The sequence below is a fragment of the Vanessa cardui genome, chromosome 22, assembly GCF_905220365.1.
Source record: "Vanessa cardui chromosome 22, ilVanCard2.1, whole genome shotgun sequence".
Taxonomy (NCBI): domain Eukaryota; kingdom Metazoa; phylum Arthropoda; class Insecta; order Lepidoptera; family Nymphalidae; genus Vanessa; species Vanessa cardui.
The window spans coordinates 4,980,845-5,003,181 of NC_061144.1; the positions used below are offsets into that span (position 1 = coordinate 4,980,845).

The window sequence follows — 22,337 nt, forward strand, 5'->3', positions numbered from 1 at the left end:
TAGGTTGTTTATTTACCAGTTTAAGATAAAGTCAAAGTAAAGGCCACCAGGTCAGAGTATCTACCTATCGTTTTGGCATTTGGTATTTTCAAGAGGAAAAATATTACAGCACAATTCTTATCGACAAATATATTACCAGCAAATCTAAAGACACAATACTAGTTGTGATTTATGATATATGTTTTAAATATTTGATGCTTGCTATAATATATATATGAAGAGCGCACCTAATGCCACATCTACTCGTATTTCCCATCTCCGTTCCCTTTTCTAAATACGAATTCTCTTTTGTCCTATCCTCAACGACCATGAGTATCTTATTCAGTACTTTTTTATATGGCGCATATTTGTTTATGGCGCATATTATTTCAACGATTTTAATTAAATTATGCCAAATGATAAAAATGATTACAAAGTGCAAAACAAACTTACAGTGATATTCTCGCCTAAATTGAGCAATAGCTATTGATTTAAGAAATGTACGTATGTTTCTAGCATCCCTATCTCCTGTTTGGGATAGAAGTGGTCATCTGCGAAAAACTATACATAAAACCATTATTTGGATTTCATACAAAGATTTTTAACTAAACATTGAAGAAGATAAAAGTATTTAATAAATAATAAATAAAAAAATACATTATGCAAGCGCCTTAATTTTAAATTTTAGATAACCAATGAGACTAGAAAAATATTTAATATGTCGTCATACCTATAACAGTCAAATAAAAATAGTAGTAAAATGTTCTCATCCAAAATAATATTTATATTATTAATTATTACGAAATGTGATTCAGCGAGAATTCTGGCTTTGTTTCCTTTTCCATCGATAAGCCATCAAGTAGTATTTCGTCCTTTGACACAAGAACTAGCTAAACGTGGCCATGAAGTGATCGTGTTGACAACTGATCCAGCATTCCCTAAAGGGAAATCACCGGAGAATCTCTATGAAATGGATTTTCATGACTTATCATACAATACATGGAAAGAGTTTTATGCAATAGCTACAGGAAACAAAGGTGATTTTATAGATCAAGTTGAATGTGTACTTACAAAAAACGCAAAAGTCATTGAGGAGCAAATTCTATCCGAAGAAATGCAAAACATTATAAACAACAAGAATATCACTTTCGATCTGTTGATCATTGAACTACTAAGTCGCCCGGCTTTAGCCTATTCCCATATTTATAAAGTACCCGTGATACAAATAAGTTCGTTTGGTGGTACTACTGAAATATTTGACTCAATGGGAGTTCTATCACATGCTAATTTACATCCAGTATCAGCCCGTCAGAGGATCTTAAATCTCTCCATCTGGGAAAATATGCTTGAGTTGTATTTGTACCATTCCATACATCAACTTGTCTTTGATAAGGAAAATGATGAAAATGAAATGTTAAAAAAAGTAGTTGATCCAAATATACCACCTGTTAGTGAATTAAGAAAAAATGTGCAAATGGTTTTACTCAATATTGACCCTGTTTGGGATTTCAATCGACCTATTACTAAAAATTTCGTATATATAAACGGAATTCATCATAAACCCAGGAAGGAATTGACAACGGTATTTATTGTATATTGTATAATGTTCATGTTTTATTCTATTACACGAAACCATACAAGTTATGCCCAATGAAACTATGTTTCCAATTAAATTTAAAAGAAGTTACTATATCTATACAATACTTTTTATATCTCTATAATTTTTCGTATAAGTCCTTGGGAAACCTACCCATACTATGAGGTATAAGATACGGTATAGTTCTTTCAGATGGATTAACATATATTATTAATCTATTATTTCTGGGGTAAAGGGAACCTAAATCAATCATCATAATGATTGTGAGTAGTATATGTTATTATTTACTTTTAAAGTATATTAAATATTCCTTGCAGGATTTAAAGTCGTACCTCGATAACTCAAAATACGGTGTGGTCTATGTTAGCTTTGGCACTAATTCCAAGCCGTCTTCACTACCACCTGAGAAGATTCAAATTCTAATGAATGTGTTTTCGCAACTTAAATATGATATTTTATTGAAGTGGGACACTGAAGATTTACCGAATTGTCCAAAAAATGTCAGAGTTGGAATATGGTTTCCTCAGTCAGATCTATTAAGTAAGCGAACTTCAAATTAGTAGATATGTTACATTTACCAATTTTAATGTTAGTTATCCAATTAATTTAGAAACATAGCTTGAAATTTTTACATTTTTAAAATTCAATCATTTAGATAGTTTGGGTATAGCAAGGAAAATATTCATTTATAACTATTTCAGATCATCCAAACGTCAAAGCTTTTGTAACACAAGCAGGAATTCAATCTACAGATGAAGCTATTGTCGCTGGCGTTCCATTAATAGGTATACCACTTCTAGGTGACCAATGGCTTAATTCAGAAAACTATGAGTTAAATAAAATTGGTAAAAACCTTGACATGGAAACTCTTACAGAGGAAATATTAAGAAATGCCATAGAAGCCGTGATCAACGATCCAAGGTAATCTTAGTTTAACAACACCTAAGACTTGGGCCCTAGGCTAATATAAATATAGGTAGTCCGTAACATAACGTAAACTAATTTATATGATCTAGTTTATGGAGGATTTACAAATTTATTTGAAATTTTAAATCTGGTTAGTATTGGGTTCTTCTACTGTAAATTCTCAAAGGCGGTCTCTGGGATTTCGAAAATTTTCCATGCTGTTGTTTCAAGGTTAATGTCAATGAGACCAATTATTAAATTATTAATCTCCTTTCAATAATTTTCATTTTCATTATGATTTATATTATTTGAAATGTATCGTCAGACTACCTACAAAAAAACTGCATTGTGTTTTTTTTTTATTTATTTGGGTTTCAATATTATTCATACTCAATACAAATATTAACTAATTATATAAATTATTATAATTGAGTGATAACTTAATTAATGATATTTAATTTCTCATTATTTCAGCTATCGAAACAATATTATAAAGTTACGCGCGATATCGCGGGATCAGCCCTACACCCCATTGCAGCGCGCTGTGTGGTGGACGGAGTATGTGCTGCGGCACGGCGGCGAACATCTCCGCTCAGCAGCAGCCGGCATGCACTGGGCGGAATACTACGAACTTGATTTAGTCGTCATTATATTGTGTGTCACCCTTATTTTTATAATCATTGTCAGCTGTCTGATTCGCATTGCCATATCTAGAATCATGTCTCGTATTGCGTCAATCAAACGGAAATTTGATTAATTTGTAACTTTGTTGTTATTTAATTTATTTACATGATTACACAGAAAAAAATATTATTAGTAAAATTTAAGTAATGAGTATCATTATTTAGAAGTTTTATTTTAACTAATCTTTATGTTGCTATCTTACTATAACTTTATCTTAGTGTTTGTATAGACACAATATTTTTTTGATATTGCTCTACAAAAGTTGTCAAGCCAGTATTATAAAGAATCTTATCTGAAGATATAAAAATACTATACAACCTTTTTAAATGCACGTACAAAGAAACAAACAAGCTCTGGTTTTATACATTCATCAAATTGGATCAAATAATTTTATTCAAGTAAACTTCACAAAGAAGCGTTTTTGTATCATAGGTATATTGTACAAAAGGCGGGTTCGCCTTTTGTTGAATATTCATAATGGAAAAACATGCTTGTAATGTTTTTAATGAACAAAATTATACACCCCAAATGCACCTTCTAAGTTTTATGGGGTAAAATATTGCAGATAGACAATATATTTAATGTCGGTCTATCACTGAAGACTTTACAAGGCACAAATTCGGCATAACATGGCGTACTACTTTTACCTCTGAGCGGGTGCTCCCAAGTACCAGCTGGTTCCATTTGATCGTATCCAACGCACAGCAGCTTAAGTTATCGATGATCAAGCCTTTCCGATCAACTTGAACCATTGGCTTAGCATGGAGATGTTGGATCACTTTTGTTTTTCACGGGGAATATTTCAAGGAATTATGTGGATTAGTCCCGGTTGCTGAATATTACCTTTGGACATCTCGCCAAATTTCTAAGTTGCACTCACAATACCTTCCAGAAAAGAGAAAACTCTTTCTTTGAAGTCCAGCAACGCACCTAAAGGTCCCCCGGTGTTGCAGATTTCCATGGGTAATTACTTACCACCCTACATGGTGACTAAATAAGTGGTAAGTGATTGTAAGAGGCTGTTAGGATTTATGATATATAAATATATTGTTAATCAAATAGTTAATTATATTTCCTTCCTCACAAAGTATATGAAGATAGGGTTCGGAAATACATACACAAATCTAAACCTATTAGAATTTGGGTTTCATTAAGTATTGATTGATTTTGGGCATAAATTATGGTGACGATTCATTTTAGTTAAGTAGATTTTAATGGCAGCTCCCGTAAATAAATCGACACATGAATATGAACTTTTTTTCTTAACTATTGCAATTTTTTTTTGTCCAAAAATCTCGAATACCTTAAATATCTTGGTGAATTTATGAGTAATGTTCCCATCACTTACGAAGTTACTTAAGCACACAAAAATTCAGTTGTGCTTGTCTGAAATTGAACCACTGGATTCCAATTTTTTTTGTCCAAAAATCTCGAATACCTTAAATATTTTGGTGAATTTATGAGTAATGTTCCCATCACTTACGAAGTTACTTAAGCACACAAAAATTCAGTTGTGCTTGTCTGAAATTGAACCACTGGATTCCAATTTTTTTTGTCCAAAAATCTCGAATACCTTAAATATTTTGGTGAATTTATGAGTAATGTTCCCATCACTTACGAAGTTACTTAAGCACACAAAAATTCAGTTGTGCTTGTCTGAATTTGAACCACTGGACCATCACGGCTAGGCTCCGTAATATATATATACACATTTGACTTATTCATAACAAAATATTTAATTATGACTTTGCAACCGAATTACTTAACTAAAACAAATTATAATTTATTACCACTTGTTTATAATGCTCTTGAAATGACATTTAAATAGGTCGTAGTTCGGTTCATTGTTACATTCATCGGTGAAGATCTGTTAATGATAATAAGACGAAATATTTATTTCATTAATATTGACATCCTATATTTATGGGTTCATAGTTGAATTTTTTAGCTCAACTTCATGTAGTATTCTTACTCCCAAATACTATTACAATTTTTCCTAATATCGGCATATTATATTTTGTGATCGTGATCTGCATTAATAAAAAATATATATCCAATCACTGTTACAGAAGTTTCACACTAAAACGTTAGGCTACTTTAAAAATTTGTAGTTATTATATTGTTGTATTTATTATTTTATTTTGTTTGGTGGTTTTTTATTTTATCAACCTTTGGACAGATGTTAAACCGAAACGAATTGTGTTATTCAGAGGCTGTGTTCACAGAGAAAGGCGGAAAAAATGAGATGTGATCTTATGGGAAATAAAATGTAGTTTGAAACGTAAACTCCTTAATCAATTTCAGTCTTTGAAATTATAATTATATTTATGCCCAATAAAATTTTACACAGGTGTCTTTTGTGGAAATGGACATAAGTTACAAAAAAAACTTTTTGTTAGAGGTAAAGGAGGAAGATAACACTAATTAATGTTCTGCCGTGACACAGCTATAATATACAGAGTGTACCAGGAAATCTGTGTCATCGGGGTTCTGTGGTCTGGGGACACCAATACCAATCGATTGGGCCCCCATGTATGTTTCGCGATTTTTGTAGTTTTCGTGATATGAACGGTTTTGATTTATTTTCTGTTTTAGCTATACTTTTTTTTGTGTAGTAATTATTTCAGATTTTCCTTGTTTGTTTTATGACTCGTATGTGTATTTATTTGTAAAAAATATTAAAGAATGAAAATCTAACTACCATTAGTATTTTTTATCAATGTGAGTGATTTGAATTCAAAGGTTTTAAACGACAACATACCACTAACTGTTTTAAAAGACAGATGGTGTATGATTATGATAAGTATATAATTAATATAAAAAATACTATTATGAAGGCACCTTTGCTTTTAATACGGTTTAAAAAATTGCAAGTGCACATAAATAAATTGCAATAAATGACATTCAAAGAAACATTACACAAACAGTATTATAGCAGACGTAACAACTGCAAGCAAAATGTTCTTAGCTCGGATTATATTGGTCACGTTGTTAATAATTACAAAAAGTGAGTCAGCGAGAATTCTGGCTTTATTTCCTACACCTTCCATCAGCCATCAAGTAGTATTTCGTCCTTTGACACAAGAATTGGCTAAACGTGGCCATGAAGTGATTGTGTTGACAACTGATCCAGCATTCCCTAAAGGAAAATCACCGGAGAATCTCTATGAAATCGATTTTCATGACTTGTCTTACAATACATTGAAAGAATTTTATTCAATAGCCACAGGAAACAAAGGTGATTTAATGCATCAAGTAAAGAATGTATTTACAAAAAATGCAAAAGTTATTGAGAAGCAATTATTGTCTGAAGAAATGCAAAACATGATGAACAACAAGAATATCACTTTCGATCTGTTAATCATCGAATTATTTAGTCGCGCAGCTTTGAGCTATTCCCATGTTTATAAAGTACCCGTGATACAAATAAGTTCATTTGGTGGTTTGACTGAAACATTTGAATCAATGGGAGTTCCGTCTCATCCTAATTTACATCCATCAACAGCCCGTCAGAAGATCTTAAATATCTCCGTTTGGGAAAATATGCTTGAGTTGTATTTCTGCCGTTCAATATTTAACGTTGTCATTGATATGGAAAATGTTGAGAATGAAATGTTAAAAAAAGTAGTTGATCCAAATATACCACCTATTAGTGAGTTAAGAAAAAATGTGCATATGCTTTTACTCAATATTGATCCTGTATGGGACTTCAATCGCCCCGTTACAAAAAATGTCGTACATATAAACGGAATTCATCATAAACCTAAAAATGAATTGACAAAGGTATTGTTGAATCTAGAACAATCGTCATAAAATTATGAGTATATGTTATAATTTGCATTTTAAAGTTTATATAATTCCTTACAGGATTTAAAGTTTTACCTCGATAACTCAAAATACGGTGTGGTCTATGTTAGCTTTGGTACTAATTCCAAGCCGTCTTCACTACCACCTGAGAAGATTCAAATTCTAATGAATGCTTTTTCGCAACTTAAGTATGATATTTTATTGAAGTGGGACACCGAAGAGCTGCCGAATTGTCCAAAAAATGTTAAAGTTGGAATATGGTTTCCTCAGTCAGATCTGTTACGTAAGCAAACATAAAAGTTACTTGATATGTTACATTCACAATGCTCGAACAATGCTTGGAAATTCAACATATTCAATATTCTACAATTTGCATAGTTGTATCATATCAAGCAAAATGTTCAATCATCAATTTTCAGGTCATCCAAACATCAAAGCTTTTGTAACTCAGGCAGGAATTCAATCTACTGACGAAGCTATCGATGCCGGTGTTCCATTAGTAGGCATACCGCTTTTTGGAGACCAATGGCTTAACTCAGAGAAGTATGAGCTACATAAAATTGGTATAAAATTAGACATGGAAACGCTTACAGAAGAAACATTTAGAAATGCTATAGATACCGTGATCAGCGATCCAAGGTAATGTTATTTCAATATTTCCCAAAACTTGGTCCCCAAGTTAATATACATATTTTAAGATATAACAAAACTTAACTAATTTATCCAGTGGCTAGTTCATGAACATTATGCAAATTGATTTGAAATTTTAGGCTTGCGACTATAATATTGGGTTCTTTTGACAATAAACTCTCAACGAAGACGGCTGAAGTTGGGAGTTTGGAAATGTTTACATTTATGTTCAGTCTTGAGTTGTACAGTAGTTTCGGATTCGTGTTCCATTTTTAAATTAGAGTTAAACAAATGGAAATAATATCTACTACCCAGTTTGCAAATCTCCATTGCAATTTCAAAAAAGGTTATCCTCGTCGAACTTTCCGTATATTACTTGTTGTAATTCTTCTTGTTCTACAACAAGTGTTCTTGATTTTTTAAGGTTCTTTTATTATTTAATGGTTTGTATATTGTTAATGATCCAGTCCGGCTTTTCTCAGGTGAAATGATGATACTACGTATTTTACTAAATTTATTTATTACATGTTTACATTTAGGTAAATTTGCTGAATCGAAATTTCTCAAAATGTTGTCACTTTGTTTTCCCAAAATCGTGGTGTACAATTCTTAACCCAACCCTAAGCCTGTGAAATGGTAACCTAATTATTTTAATTGGTCCGGCTGGTAAATAACGATAGAAAAACATTGGAGCACTTTATAGGTGCAGCTGTGATTCAACAAATTTACCATAATTTAGTGAACTAATTAACTTAATTAATAATATTTAATCAATTATTATTTCAGCTATCGAAACAATATTATAGAATTACGGTCGATATCGCGGGATCAGCCCTACACCCCATTGCAGCGTGCTGTGTGGTGGACGGAGTATGTGCTGCGGCACGGCGGCGAACATCTCCGCTCAGCAGCAGCCGGCATGCACTGGGCGGAGTACTATGAACTTGATTTATTCGTCATTATATTGTGTGTCACCCTTCTTTTTATAATCATTGTCAGCTGTCTGCTTCGATTTGCCCTATCTCGAATCATGTCTCACATTGCGTCAATCAAACGGAAATTTGATTAATTTATAATTTTATTTAATGTTGCCTTAATTTTTCGCGATTATTACACATTAAAATAAAACCAGGTATAACGGATTTGAATCGCTTATATTAATTTACCAAAAAGCGTTTACTAAAAAGTTATAAAAACCTTACCAAAGAGGACTAAATTAGTGGTGTGTTTCTAAGTGGACTGTTAGTGTTAATGATACATAAATATGTATATTGTTAATCCGATAATTTATGAACCAGTATCAGTGTTATAATTGTTAAAATATAGTAATACATTTGTATAATCACCTAGCTCATATTGTTTCGACATTAATTTTGAGTGCCTTTGTTACCTACCATGGTAAAATCGAGAGAATTAATTTCATTTCTTGATTTAATCATCATTTGATTGATTTTGAGTATAAAAAAGTAACAGCCTGTAAATTTCCCACTGCTGGGCCAATGGCCTCCTCTCTCATTAAGGAGAGGGCTTGGAACATATTCCACCACGCTGTTCCAATGCGGGTTGGTGGAATGCACATGTGTCAGAATTTCAATGAAACTAGACACAAGCAGGTTTCCTCACGATGTTTTCCTTCACCGCTGAGCACGAGATGAATTATAAACACAAATTAAGCACATATATATAGTGGTGCTTGCCTGGGTTTGAACCCGAAATCATCGGTTAAGATGCACGAGTTCTAACCACTGGGCCATCTCGGCTCATTTTGAGTATAAATTATGCTTTATGTTAATTTTGGTTTCGAATTTTAGTATGTAACTATTTATGGCACCGCCTGTAAATAAATCAACACATAAGCCTGAATCTTGAAGTTTTATTTCTAATTATGGCAGATTTTTTTTATTAGCAGACTTCTCTCTAATAAATTAAATAATTTGGTGAAATAATCAATTGGCTTTGCCTTCCAATTGACCGCGGAACTGAACGAGGCTCGAAATATCAACGCCAAGTATTCCGATACTACCTGTAGCGGCTATCGGAATGTTCTCAAATCGTGGAGTTACGACAAATGGTGTTTTTTTAGCGGTTAACGCGCAAACTTGCGTCTTTTTGGGGTTGAAATGGACTAGATTTAGCCGGCCCCAATTCGAGACTTCGTTTAATGAAGACTCGATTTCAGACACAAGTTTGTTCCGGTTCTCTTCGACGTTTTCCTGAGAAATATTAGGTCGGCCGGTGTATAAGGTGTCAACGGTACTGTCGTCTGCATAGCAATGAATGTTCCCGATTTGCAACAAATCATTGATATGCAGAAGAAACAGAGTGGGTGGTAGAACGCAGCCTTGTGGAACACCAGCATTGACGAATTTTAAGTCAGAGCATGCACCGTCGACAACGACCTTGATGCTCCGATCTGCCAAAAAGCTGGTAATCCAATTGCATAATTTCCCGGGAAGCCCATAGGAAGGAAGCTTCGACAGAAGCGCTTTGTGCCATACGCGATCGAAGGCCTTCGCTATGTCCAAGCTGGCTGCTAATGCCTCCCCCTTGCTCTCAACTGCTTCAGCCCACCTGTGAGTAAGGTAAACTAGAAGATCACCGGCTGACCGACCCCGACGGAAACCGTACTGGCGGTCACTAATCAGCTGATTCTCCTCTAGGTACCGCAGGAGCTGGGAGTTAATTAGGGACTCCATTATCTTGGAGAGCAAGGAGGTGATGGCTATAGGCCTATAATTGGACGGGTCTGAGCGGTTGCCTTTTTTAGGGATCGGATGCACCAAAGCTGTCTTCCAGGAATTCGGGACGACGCCTAATGTGTAGGATTGCCAGAAAAGACGCGTTAAGACCGGTGCCAACTCGGGAGCACATATCCGTAGCACGATTGGAGGGATATCATCGGGTCCGCTCGACTTATGAATGTCCAAGGAAAGAAGTGCTTTACGAACTGCACTTTGCCGGAATTTAACCTCCGGCATCGTGGTATCACACCGCGGAATTGTTGGTGGAAATTTTCCTTGGTCATCCAGAGTCGAGTTCGACGTGAAGAGAGAGCCTAAAAGATCAGCTTTCTCTTCCGCGGTATGGGCCAATGACTCACCGTCCCTGTGCAGAGATGGAAAAGAGGGCTGACAGAAATTCCCTAAGACAGCCTTAGCGAGAGACCAGAACGCTCGTGTTCCTGAAGGGAGACGCACCAGTCTCTCGCCAATTCTGCCAATGTACTCCGTCTTCGCCCTAGCAATCACGTTTTTGAGGGACCTAAAGGCAGAGTTATATTCCTTTTTGAATGCGCTGGTATTTACATCACGAGACGCAGATGCATTAGCCCAGGTTTGTTAGCGTTCCCACTTTCGGCGTGATGCCGTTTTGCAGAAGCGACCAAACCAAGGCTGGGACTTGCCACCGATGGGTACTGCAGAGTAAGGAATGAATAGTTCCATACCCTGAAGCACCACATCGGCAACAGAGTCAGCAGCAGCGTTCGGATCATCCGGCGAGAAACAAATCTGCCCCCATGGGTACGATGCAAAAAAAGACCGCATCCCATCCCAATCTGCTGACTTGTAGTGCCATACTCGGCGGCACCCAACAAAGCGAGGCCGTGAGTACCGCACAACCGGCACTGTACTCCGGACGAGACAGTGGTCAGACGAGCCCAGAGGGAGATCGACGATAACCTGATAGCCATCCGGATGCGAAGTCAGCAGAAGGTCCAACAGGGAAGATGTATGATCCTCCACATCCGGTATTCGCGTTTGCGAGTTGACCAGTTGTGTCAGATCATATGCTAGAGCGAAGTCCAGAACAGATCTACCCGCATGATCGGTGGTGCGTGAGCCGAGCCATTCTGCGTGGTGAGCATTAAAGTCACCCAGAATAATGATCTCTGCGGATGGAATCTGCTGCAGCACGGAATCTGTAGCCATTTGGACGTGCTCAACCAGTCGGTCGGTTTCGGCATTACCACTATGGGACCTATAAAGGCACGCATAGATTCGCGGATGGTCATCGCAGTCTACACGCAGCTAGATAATCGATAGGTCCTGTCCTTCAAGGCTGCCGAGGCGTCGAGAACAGATATCATCTCTGATGTAAACGCATACCTCAGCTCGTGGTATAAATGAATGTTCCAATTTGTACCCAGGGTACGAGAGAAAAGTCGTGTCGGCAGGAAAAGATATCTGGGTCTCGGTTAGAAAGAGCAAGGCCGGCTTCGCCGTTCCCAGATGGTAGTGAACAGCGTTGAGGTTGGAGTTGAGTCCTCTTATGTTGCAGAAGTCCACAGCGAGGGTGGTAGGGGTTGCCTTGTGATGCCTGCTCCGCTTGCCCCGAACAGTGGCGAGCGCAAAATTGCCCCCCCCAGAATTCGGAGGGCAGCCTGGGCATCCCTGCTCAGGTGGTGTATGTCCTGAGCATGGATGCCCAGAGAGGGATTCTCCACCGTTGTCGCTGATGGTACCCTCCTGGGGTAATTTTACCAAATTCTGCACAACCATCAAGTTTTGGGGGGGAGGGGGATTGGGCCTCCGGAACTCTCACTTACCGGACGAAACGCGGTAGTATAACTACCACTTTACGCCGATTTTAAGTGAGAGAGTGATACTTCCCCGGGCGTGCCGGCCCATTCGGCTGTAACCCGAAGGTATACAGCGTGGCACTACCACTTGTTATGTCCCTTGTGCCTGTAGTTACACTGGCTCACTCACCCATCAGACCGGAACACAACAATACTGAGTACTGTTATTTGGAGGTAGAATATTTGATGTGGGTGGTACCCTCCCCAGACGGGCTTGCACAAAGCCCTACCACCAAGTAAAATTTAATAAATCTTACTACTTAAGTTCCTATATCTATGAGTTAGTATTTGAATTTTTCTTTTCAACTCAACTCCATGTGTATTCCGACTCCCAGATATTAAGCTTTTCTTAATATAAGCATATTTAGTGCCGCGATCCGCAATGACAAAAAAAATCAAGTCACTGTGATAGAACTTTTATACTGAATTGTTTATATTAGACAATTGTTTTAGAAACAATCAAACATTTGTGGTTGTTTTGTTTTATGACGTCGAGCTAGAGACAAATGTTATTCAAATCGTGTCATTCAAAGGCTGTGTTCACAAAAATATACATAAAAAATATTTATGTCTATAAAAATTAGCGATACTATGACTGTTAAAAAAATCAGAGGACCTCTCCTCTGAAAGCGGCGTTAGCGACTGATTAAACAAACCGATCAATATCATTCAACCATATCAACTCCTGAAATTATAATTGAACTTACACGCCTAATTAAACTTTATGTAGTACAAAATAAAATCAAGCTTGATTTATAGTCTTTTACTTTATAGTCTTTTTAATGTTTTTCTTTGACCTGGACTCAATAAATTAAATATATATATATATATATATATATATATATATATATATTTGGTGGAGGTAGAGGACTTATTAGGATTAGCAGGAAAGACAACACTGATCAGAGGTCTACTGCTAAAATAATATAGGGTTAGCAACCAAGTGACTGCCGATTTCAAATAAGAAAGAAAATTTAAAATATTTTTTTAAAAATATAAGTTTATTAATTTAGAACGTCCTTTCTTTCGCCATCGTTCTGGCAGTGGAAAAATTCCACGTCCGTAAAATTTTTCATCTTTGCTATAAAAAAAATTGAATTAAATGTGATCTGATATAATCAGCGTTTTTAAAAATTTTACCGTTTCAAGAATTCTGCATGGAACGATACAAATGGTAATCTGATGACCGCAATATCAGGGCTACATGGTGTATATGATAAAACATCCCAAAACAGTTTCAATATTTTTTGGCGAGTAACAAAAGACGTGTGCCTTATCATGGTGAAAAAGAATACCCCTACGATTTGGTAGTGTCGACCGGTTTTTTTGATTTGCATCGTTAACGTTGTTATAAACTATCCACTTTTCGTCGTCAGTAATAAGATTGTCCAGAAATTGATAAATTTCGTTGCGCTTCGGAAATGAATCGCAAATGCGTTGCGCCAAATGAATTTCTTTAAGATGGAGAGGGATAGATCGAGTTTCTTGATATATGCAAACATTTTTAATTGTTTTTCAATGCATGTTTTGAGCTTCTCTGCAATATCACGTGTTGTGCTATGATGATCTAAATCGATAATGGCCCTGATGTGTGATATGTTGATGATTGATGATGTGATAGTTACGCATTTTCAAAGAAAAATTACCAGAACAGAATTAATTTATTTTGTGCTTGCGAGGTAGTCTTGTCTTTTCAGAACTAACACAATTAAATATGTCTAAAGTGCACGTTCTTGTACTTTGAATTATTAATTTGGATAAAAAAACCAAAGCACATATATGTTTTTACTAAATTAAAGTAAAAAGTCTAAACAATTAGAAAAAAATATAGGGTAGTTCCTTTTACCACTTTCACAAAACAAAAGAATGTGTAAAGTCCACCTCTCCACAAAATCGGAAATCACTTACCTAGTTGCCAACCCTATATATTACATCACTGTGGCCTGTTTAAATTTATAGATTTTGAACTACAACATAACACTAACACTAACAATTTTCTAAGATGTAATCTATACTTATAATAAATCTGTAGAGATGTCAATTCTGTACATGAAATATTTTTCCAAAATCACTATCAGGGGATGATCAGGGGTCGATACTGATGCCAAAAATGCAATCAATAAAATTTTTGTCTGTCTGTCTGTCTGTCCGTATAACCATTATAGAAACAAAAACTACTCGACGGATTTTAACGAAACTTGGTACAATTATCTTTCATACTCCTGCGCTGGTTATAGTATACTTTTCATCACACTACAGTCAATAGGAGCAGAGCAGTGAAGGGAAATGTCGGGAAAACGGGAGAAATTACTCCATATTTTAAGCTTCCGTCGCGTGTACAACCTTAATGGTTAAAGCTACATAGAAATTGTGTATTACGGAAATGTTCTCCTTAAAATTATATAAAAAATATCACATGACAGCCTTTGTCTATCTTTTATGGTTGACTCACAATAACACGTGTCACTCCCAATAGCTTAGTAGTTCGAAGCTTTCTGATTACATTTGTCTATTCCTGCTTTTATAACACTCTCAATCATAACAAATTAAAAAAGTTAACAGTATTAACTATTCCATAAAAAAGAAGCATAGAAATCGGTATAGAAATACCAAAGCTATACATGAAATACGCTAATAATAAAGCTATCGCACGTGAATACTAAATCTATACTACTCTATAAATCTCTAGAGTCTGCCTGTACACATATTTTTGTCGTAATTCGTCACAAGTATTCTTTTTATGATTGACTGACATAATTTTTACCATTATCGACTTTTTTGTCTGTCTGTATGTTCTGCTACAACTCGAGAACAGATGTACTGCTCTTTATAAAAATTGGTATACAGGAAAAACATATGCTTGCGCAAATGTTAGGCTATCTATATACAAAAGTAGATGTGTTTGTATGTATGTCATCGATAGACTCAGAAACTCGATGATGATGCTATCCCCATTGATGTAACTCGCCACTAAGTAGCACTGCGGTATAAATATATCTACACCGTTCAACCGATTGTCATGAAAATGAGTACGTACAATTATTATATCACGGGGAAAGTGATTATTTCATCCGTATCATTAAAAATAACCAACAGATGGCCCTTACGACGATGATTACGATGCATTTCGATGTGTCGATCAACCGATAAGTATAAATTATGAAATAAAAAATGCAAATCATTGGTCATCATTGTATAAAATAATTTATATAAATAGAAACTACCATGACATTGAAGAAACAAAAGATCGGAACATCAACAACATATGCGCAGCGTCATCCAAAAGAGCTACGGAAACAACCTACCAACAAGAAATATGTTTAGAAACAAATAGAATCCGAATTTCTACTTTGAGAGTTGCCAAAACAGTTAGTCAAAGTAATGATCAAGTTCCAGATCTTCGAACAAGAATCTTTATCAAGAGATACTGTAACACCTGACGAGCGAGCCCGACGACTGGATGATCAACGATTAAAATAGACTAAGTCAAGAACTAGAACCGATCTCAATAAATCCCGATGTGATCATTGGTTCAATAAATATAGTATGCCCATATTGTCACGCTATGATATATATATATATATATATATATATATATATATATATATATATATATATATATATATATATATATATATAGATATATATTTAAAATAAACTGCTGATATAGTTCTACTTCACTGACAAAATGTATTTACCACAACTGGTTGAACCACCAGAAACTCTTCATATGTACGTTACGGGAACTACTGAGGAGTCTGAATATTTCCTTCAACATATTAGAAATTACAATTCTTGCTTTGAAATGAAATCATTTGGAGCAACAAATATTGTACAATACAATAATTTCGCATCTACATTTAAAGTGTATCATATGATTGGTTCACTTCTTTCAGTATCTAAATAAAATTCAGTTTCTAGACATTTATTCCACGGACAACGTAGAAAAAGATTGATCTTCGATGCATGTTCGGTACCACAACTAATCGAGAAATCATCGCTAAATTTAGGATTATGCTTTATGAAAAGAAATGTGTAGTAAAAGATTTTAAAACTGCTCTAGAAGGTGAAACAACAAATGATTCAAAGTCATTATCAATGCAGATAGAATGCCATTGAATGCAGTACTCTGCATTCAATGGCATTCTATCTGCGTTTAATGCTGCCGTAAGTCCTGAAGTCACAGCTGTAGTTGTCGGTACAAAACGAGGTACTGTTATCACTAAGCGACACAAAAACAATCAAGGTTTCGCTGAAACACAGCAATAGTATGACAATTATTACGATTATCCAATTATGTTTATGCGAGCAGATGATGGATATAATCTCGGACTGTATCAAAATATTCTCACGACAGGCTCTGTGACATCGAAGAGTTAGTTGTATGGATTTTTTTGCGTATCGTATAATGATTAGAGATAATCAATCTAACCATATTCTGAAGTGTCGTCAACTGTTTTAACAATTCATTGTTGACATGTACGCTTTGGTCGAGAACGAACGATTAAACTACATTCGATACAACCAATCAAAACTCTGAGCCAAAGAGTACATTTATTTACGAGATACAATATCGAATGATAAAGTGTCTGCTGATATTGGACAAAGATCTTCGTACAGTGGAAGTCCAAGACGATATGCACGAATATACTCAGGATGCTTTGACGTACGTTCGCAAGTATTGACAAGGTTGTAAATGTAATAACATCGATATTCGAAAGAACCAGATAAAAGAGTACGAGCTGGTTTGATGCAAACTATTACAGACTATAGAAATATAATTAAAAATTTCATCGTACCTATATAACATCGTATAAGTTTATAGGTGATATGACCAATCTGCAGCCTATCGAGAACATCATTGAAGAAGATGAAATAGATGACGAATATTATTATTTTTTTCAAGAATTTGATTAGATCTCGCATGTTTTTTTCTCTTTATTTGTTTCTTTATTATTAGTACATTGTTGATGATCAGTAATTAATTGCAAAATGAAAAATTAAATATTTTTTTCTGCGACTAATGCCCAGCGAAGCGTGCGGGTATAGCTAGTATGTAATAAATGTAAAATAGCATTATGAAAGCACCTTTGTTTTAAATATTGTCTTAAAATTAAATTGGAATTTCATTAAATACATATATTGCGATAGCTACATGATAGCTAAAGAAAAAATAAACAAGCAGTTTTATAGTAGACGACACAACTGCTAGTAAAATAAAACTATTTATAACGGATGAATCGCGTATATTAATTATTTTTAAACATCCCGACGTTTCGAGCACTTTGCAGTGTTCGTGGTCACGGGCAGACCACGAACACTGCAAAGTGCTCGAAACGTCGGGATGTTTAAAAATAATTAATATACGCGATTCATCCGTTATAAATAGTTTTATTTAAATGTGTAATCATCGCGAAAATTTAAGACAACATTATGCTAGTAAAATGTTATTAACTTAGATTATATTAGTTACGTTATTAATGATTACAAAAATTGAGTCAGCTAGAATTCTGGCTTTGTTTCCTACACCTTCGATCAGTCATCAAGTAGTATTTCGTCCTTTGACACAAGAACTAGCTAAACGTGGCCATGAAGTGATTGTGTTGACAACTGATCCAGCATTCCCTAAAGGAAAACACCGGAGAATATCTATGAAATCGATTTTCATGACTTGTCATACAATAAATTGAAAGAATTTTATGCAATAACCACAGGAAACAAAGGTGATTTAATGCATCAAGTAAATAATTTATTTACAAAAAACGCAAAAGTTATTAAGAAGCAATTACTGTCTGAAGAAATGCAAAACATGATAAACAACAAGAATATCACTTTCGATCTGTTATTCATCGAATTATTTAGTCGCGCAGCTTTGAGCTATTCCCATGTTTATAAAGTACCCGTGATACAAATAAGTTCATTTGGTGGTTTGACTGAAACATTTGAATCAATAGGAGTTCCGTCTCATCCTAATTTACATCCATTAACAGCCCGTCAGAAGATCTTAAATATCTCCGTTTGGGAAAATAAGCTTGAGTTATATTTCTGCCGTTCAATATTTAACGTTGTCATTGATATGGAAAATGTTGAGAATGAAATGTTAAAAAAAGTAGTTGATCCAAATATACCACCTATTAGTGAGTTAAGAAAAAAATGTGCATATGCTTTTACTCAATATTGATCCTGTATGGGACTTCAATCGCCCCGTTACATAAAATGTCGTACATATAAACGGAATTCATCATAAACCTAAAAATGAATTGACAAAGGTATTGTTGAATCTACAACAATCGTCATAAAATGGTTTCCTCAGTCAGATCTGTTACGTAAGCAAACATAAAAGTTACTTGATATGTTACATTCACAGTGCTCGAACAATGCTTGGAAATTCGACATTTTCAATATTCTACAATTTGCATAGTTGTATCATATCAAGCAAAATGTTCAATCATCAATTTTCAGGTCATCCAAACATCAAAGCTTTTGTAACTCAAGCAGGAATTCAATCTACTGACGAAGCTATCGATGCCGGTGTTCCATTAGTAGGCATACCGCTTTTTGGAGACCAATGGCTTAACTCAGAGAAGTATGAGCTACATAAAATTGGTATAAAATTAGACATGGAAACGCTTACAGAAGAAACATTTAGAAATGCTATAGATACCGTGATCAGCGATCCAAGGTAATGTTATTTCAATATTTCCTAAAACTTGGTCCCCAAGTTAATATACATATTATAGGATATAACAAAACTTAACAAATTTATCCAGTGGCTAGTTTATGAACATTATGCAAATTAATTTGAAATTTTAGGCTTGCGACTATAATATTGGGTTCTTTTGACAATAAACTCTCAACGAAGACGGCTGAAGTTGGGAGTTTGGAAATGTTTACATTTATGTTCAGTCTTGAGTTGTACAGTAGTTTCGGATTCGTGTTCCATTTTTAAATTAGAGTTAAACAAATGGAAATAATATCTACTACCCAGTTTGCAAATCTCCATTGCAATTTCAAAAAAGGTTATCCTCGTCGAACTTTCCGTATATTACTTGTTGTAATTCTTCTTGTTCTACAACAAATGTTCTTGATTTTTTAAGGTTCTTTTATTATTTAATGGTTTGTATATTGTTAATGATCCAGTCCGGCTTTTCTCAGGTGAAATGATGATACTACGTATTTTACTAAATTTATTTATTACATGTTTACATTTAGGTAAATTTGCTGAATCGAAATTTCTCAAAATGTTGTCACTTTGTTTTCCCAAAATCGTGGTGTACAATTCTTAACCCAACCCTAAGCCTGTGAAATGGTAACCTAATTATTTTAATTGGTCCGGCTGGTAAATAACGATAGAAAAACATTGGAGCACTTTATAGGTGCAGCTGTGATTCAACAAATTTACCATAATTTAGTGAACTAATTAACTTAATTAATAATATTTAATCAATTATTATTTCAGCTATCGAAACAATATTATAGAATTACGGTCGATATCGCGGGATCAGCCCTACACCCCATTGCAGCGCGCCGTGTGGTGGACGGAGTATGTGCTGCGGCACGGCGGCGAACATCTCCGCTCAGCAGCAGCCGGCATGCACTGGGCGGAATACTATGAACTTGATTTAGTCGTCATTATATTGTGTGTCACCCTTCTTTTTATAATCATTGTCAGCTGTCTGCTTCGATTTGCCATATCTCGAATCATGTCTCACATTGCGTCAATCAAACGGAAATTTGATTAATTTATAATTTTGTTCAATGTTGTCTTAATTTTTCGCGACTATTATACACTGAAATAAAACTAGTTATAATGGATTTGAATCGCTTATATTAATTTACTAAAAAGCTTTTACTAAAAAGTTATAAAAACCTTACCAAAGAGGACTAAATTAGTGGTGTGTTTCTAAGTGAACTGTTAGTGTTAATGATATATAAATACATATATTGTTAATTCGATAATTTATGGTCCAGTATCAGGGTTATAATTGTCAAAATGTAGTAATACATTTGTATAATCACCTAGTTCATGTTGTTTCGACATTTTTGAGTGCCTTTGTTACCTACCATGGTAAAATCGAGAGAATTAATTTCATTTCTTGATTTAATCATCGTTTGATTGATTTTGAGTATAAATTATGCTGAATGTTCATTTTGGTTTCGAATTTTAGTATGTAACTATTTATGGCACCTCTTTTAAATAAATTAACTCATAAACCTGAACTCAACATGTGATATTCCTTAGAATCTTGAAATTTTATTTCTAATTATTGCAGAATTTTTTTATTAGTAGACTTGTCAGGAGGAGAAACGCAATGCAGGTTACCAAAAATCTCTAATACCTTAAATAATTCGGTGAAATTATCAATAATATTTCTATTGATGATGAAATATCCCAATAGTTACGATGTTATATCTGAACCACTGGGCCATCGCGGTTCGGCTCCCTAATCTACGTACACATTAGAATATTCATTACAAAATATTTAATTATCTCTTCGCAACTGAATAAACATTACACCAACCTTAATATAAGATCATAGAAACATAGACACTGGTTTAAATGACCTTACTAATAAATTACCTTTAAGTAGGTCATTGTTACAGTCATCGGTGAACGCTTGTATATGGAAATGAGACAAAATATTTATTTAATAAATCTTACTACTTAAGTTCCTATATCTATACATAATATTTGAATTTCCCTTTTCAACTCAACTCTCGTATTCCGACTCCCAGATACTAAGTTTTTCCTAATATAAGAATATTTAGTGTCCGCGACAAAAAAATCAAGTCACTGTAATAGAACTTTTATACTGAATTGTTTATATTAGACAATCGTTTTAGAAACAATCAAACATTTGTGATTGTTGTTTTTATTAAACGGTTTTATTTAGCTCACCCCGTTTGTTTTATTTATTCTTGGGTCAAATTTAGTAATTCAAATTTTACCCTCTTCCTGTCAACCGATTCATTTGAAATTTTGTATACACTTTGGATTTTGGTGACAAAACAATAATGATTAATACAAAACATTATCATTATAAGTTCAAGATGTCCGCCGCTACAAAATGGCGGATAACGTAGGTTTTATCAATCCCATCAATATGGGTATCATATGAAAGGGCTCAACAAGCAGAATACAATATTCTATAAAAAATTGAAATCCAAGATGGCGGCCGCTACAAAAATGCGGATAACGTAGGTTTTATCAATCCCATCAATATGGGTATCAAATGAAAGGGCTCAACAAGCAGAATACAATATTCTATAAAAAATTGAAATCCAAGATGGCGGCTGCTACAAAATGGCGGTTAACGTAGGTTTTATCAATCCCATTAAAATGGGTATCAAATGAAAGGGCTCAACAAGCAGAATACAATATACTGTAAAAAATTAAAATCCAAGATGGCGGTCGCTACATAATGGCGGATAACGTAGGTTTTTTCAATCCCATCAATATGGGTATCAAATGAAAGGGCTCTACAAGCAGAATACAATATACTATAAAAAATTGAAATCCAAGATGGCGACCGCTACCAAATAGCTGATAACAATTTTTCATCAATCCCACCAATATGGGTATCAAATAAAAGGGCTTGACAAGAAGAATACAGTGCACTATACAACCTCAATATTTAAGATGGGCGCAGCCGAATGGCGTATAATAATAATATTCAAATTTAGAAATTGAATCTGCAATTTAGGTATCTGATTAATCCACCCTGAATCCACCACCCAAGTCAATATTTTGTATCGTGTTGAGGACTGTGTGGCATTAGGGTGGCTAAAAAAAATGATACATCGTTATCGGTACACCACCCAAGTTAAGGTGAAAGGTTAAAACGCGCCGAGAACTGTATATCATTAGGGTGGATAAAAATGATATGTCGTTAGCGTTTTCCCCTCAAGACTCAGGCGCATCTTTTTGTACATAGCCTTGCCCCTTTATTGGACCTCTGGGGGGGTCGACCGTTTAAATGTCCATTACTCGTGGGAACAAAATGGTAAAATAAAAATAGGTAAAAAAACTTTTTAAGTTAAACGGTTTTATGTTGAACATACATTGCAATGTTTAAGATAAATGTACTAAAAACCAAAAAATAAAAAAATAGGTAAAAAAGCTTTTTAAGTTAAACGGTTTTATGTTGAACATAC

At 34.8% G+C, this 22,337-nt stretch overlaps 2 protein-coding genes across 2 annotated transcripts; both read left to right on the forward strand.

Annotated features, from left to right (window-relative positions):
• Positions 1 to 715: 715 nt before the first annotated feature.
• Positions 716 to 20,181, forward strand: LOC124539187 (UDP-glucosyltransferase 2-like). The gene is made up of 7 exons (XM_047116486.1): positions 716 to 1,561; positions 1,894 to 2,116; positions 2,278 to 2,497; positions 8,390 to 8,604; positions 18,645 to 18,864; positions 19,642 to 19,821; positions 20,154 to 20,181. The coding sequence occupies exons 1-7, from the start codon at positions 740 to 742 to the stop codon at positions 20,179 to 20,181; spliced, it is 1,908 nt and encodes a 635-aa protein (XP_046972442.1). The 5' UTR covers positions 716 to 739.
• LOC124539299 (UDP-glucosyltransferase 2-like) lies at positions 5,861 to 7,096 on the forward strand. Its single transcript, XM_047116653.1, has one exon. It carries the CDS (start codon positions 6,125 to 6,127, stop codon positions 6,977 to 6,979), a length of 855 nt encoding a protein of 284 aa, XP_046972609.1. The 5' UTR covers positions 5,861 to 6,124; the 3' UTR covers positions 6,980 to 7,096.
• Positions 20,182 to 22,337: the final 2,156 nt, after the last annotated feature.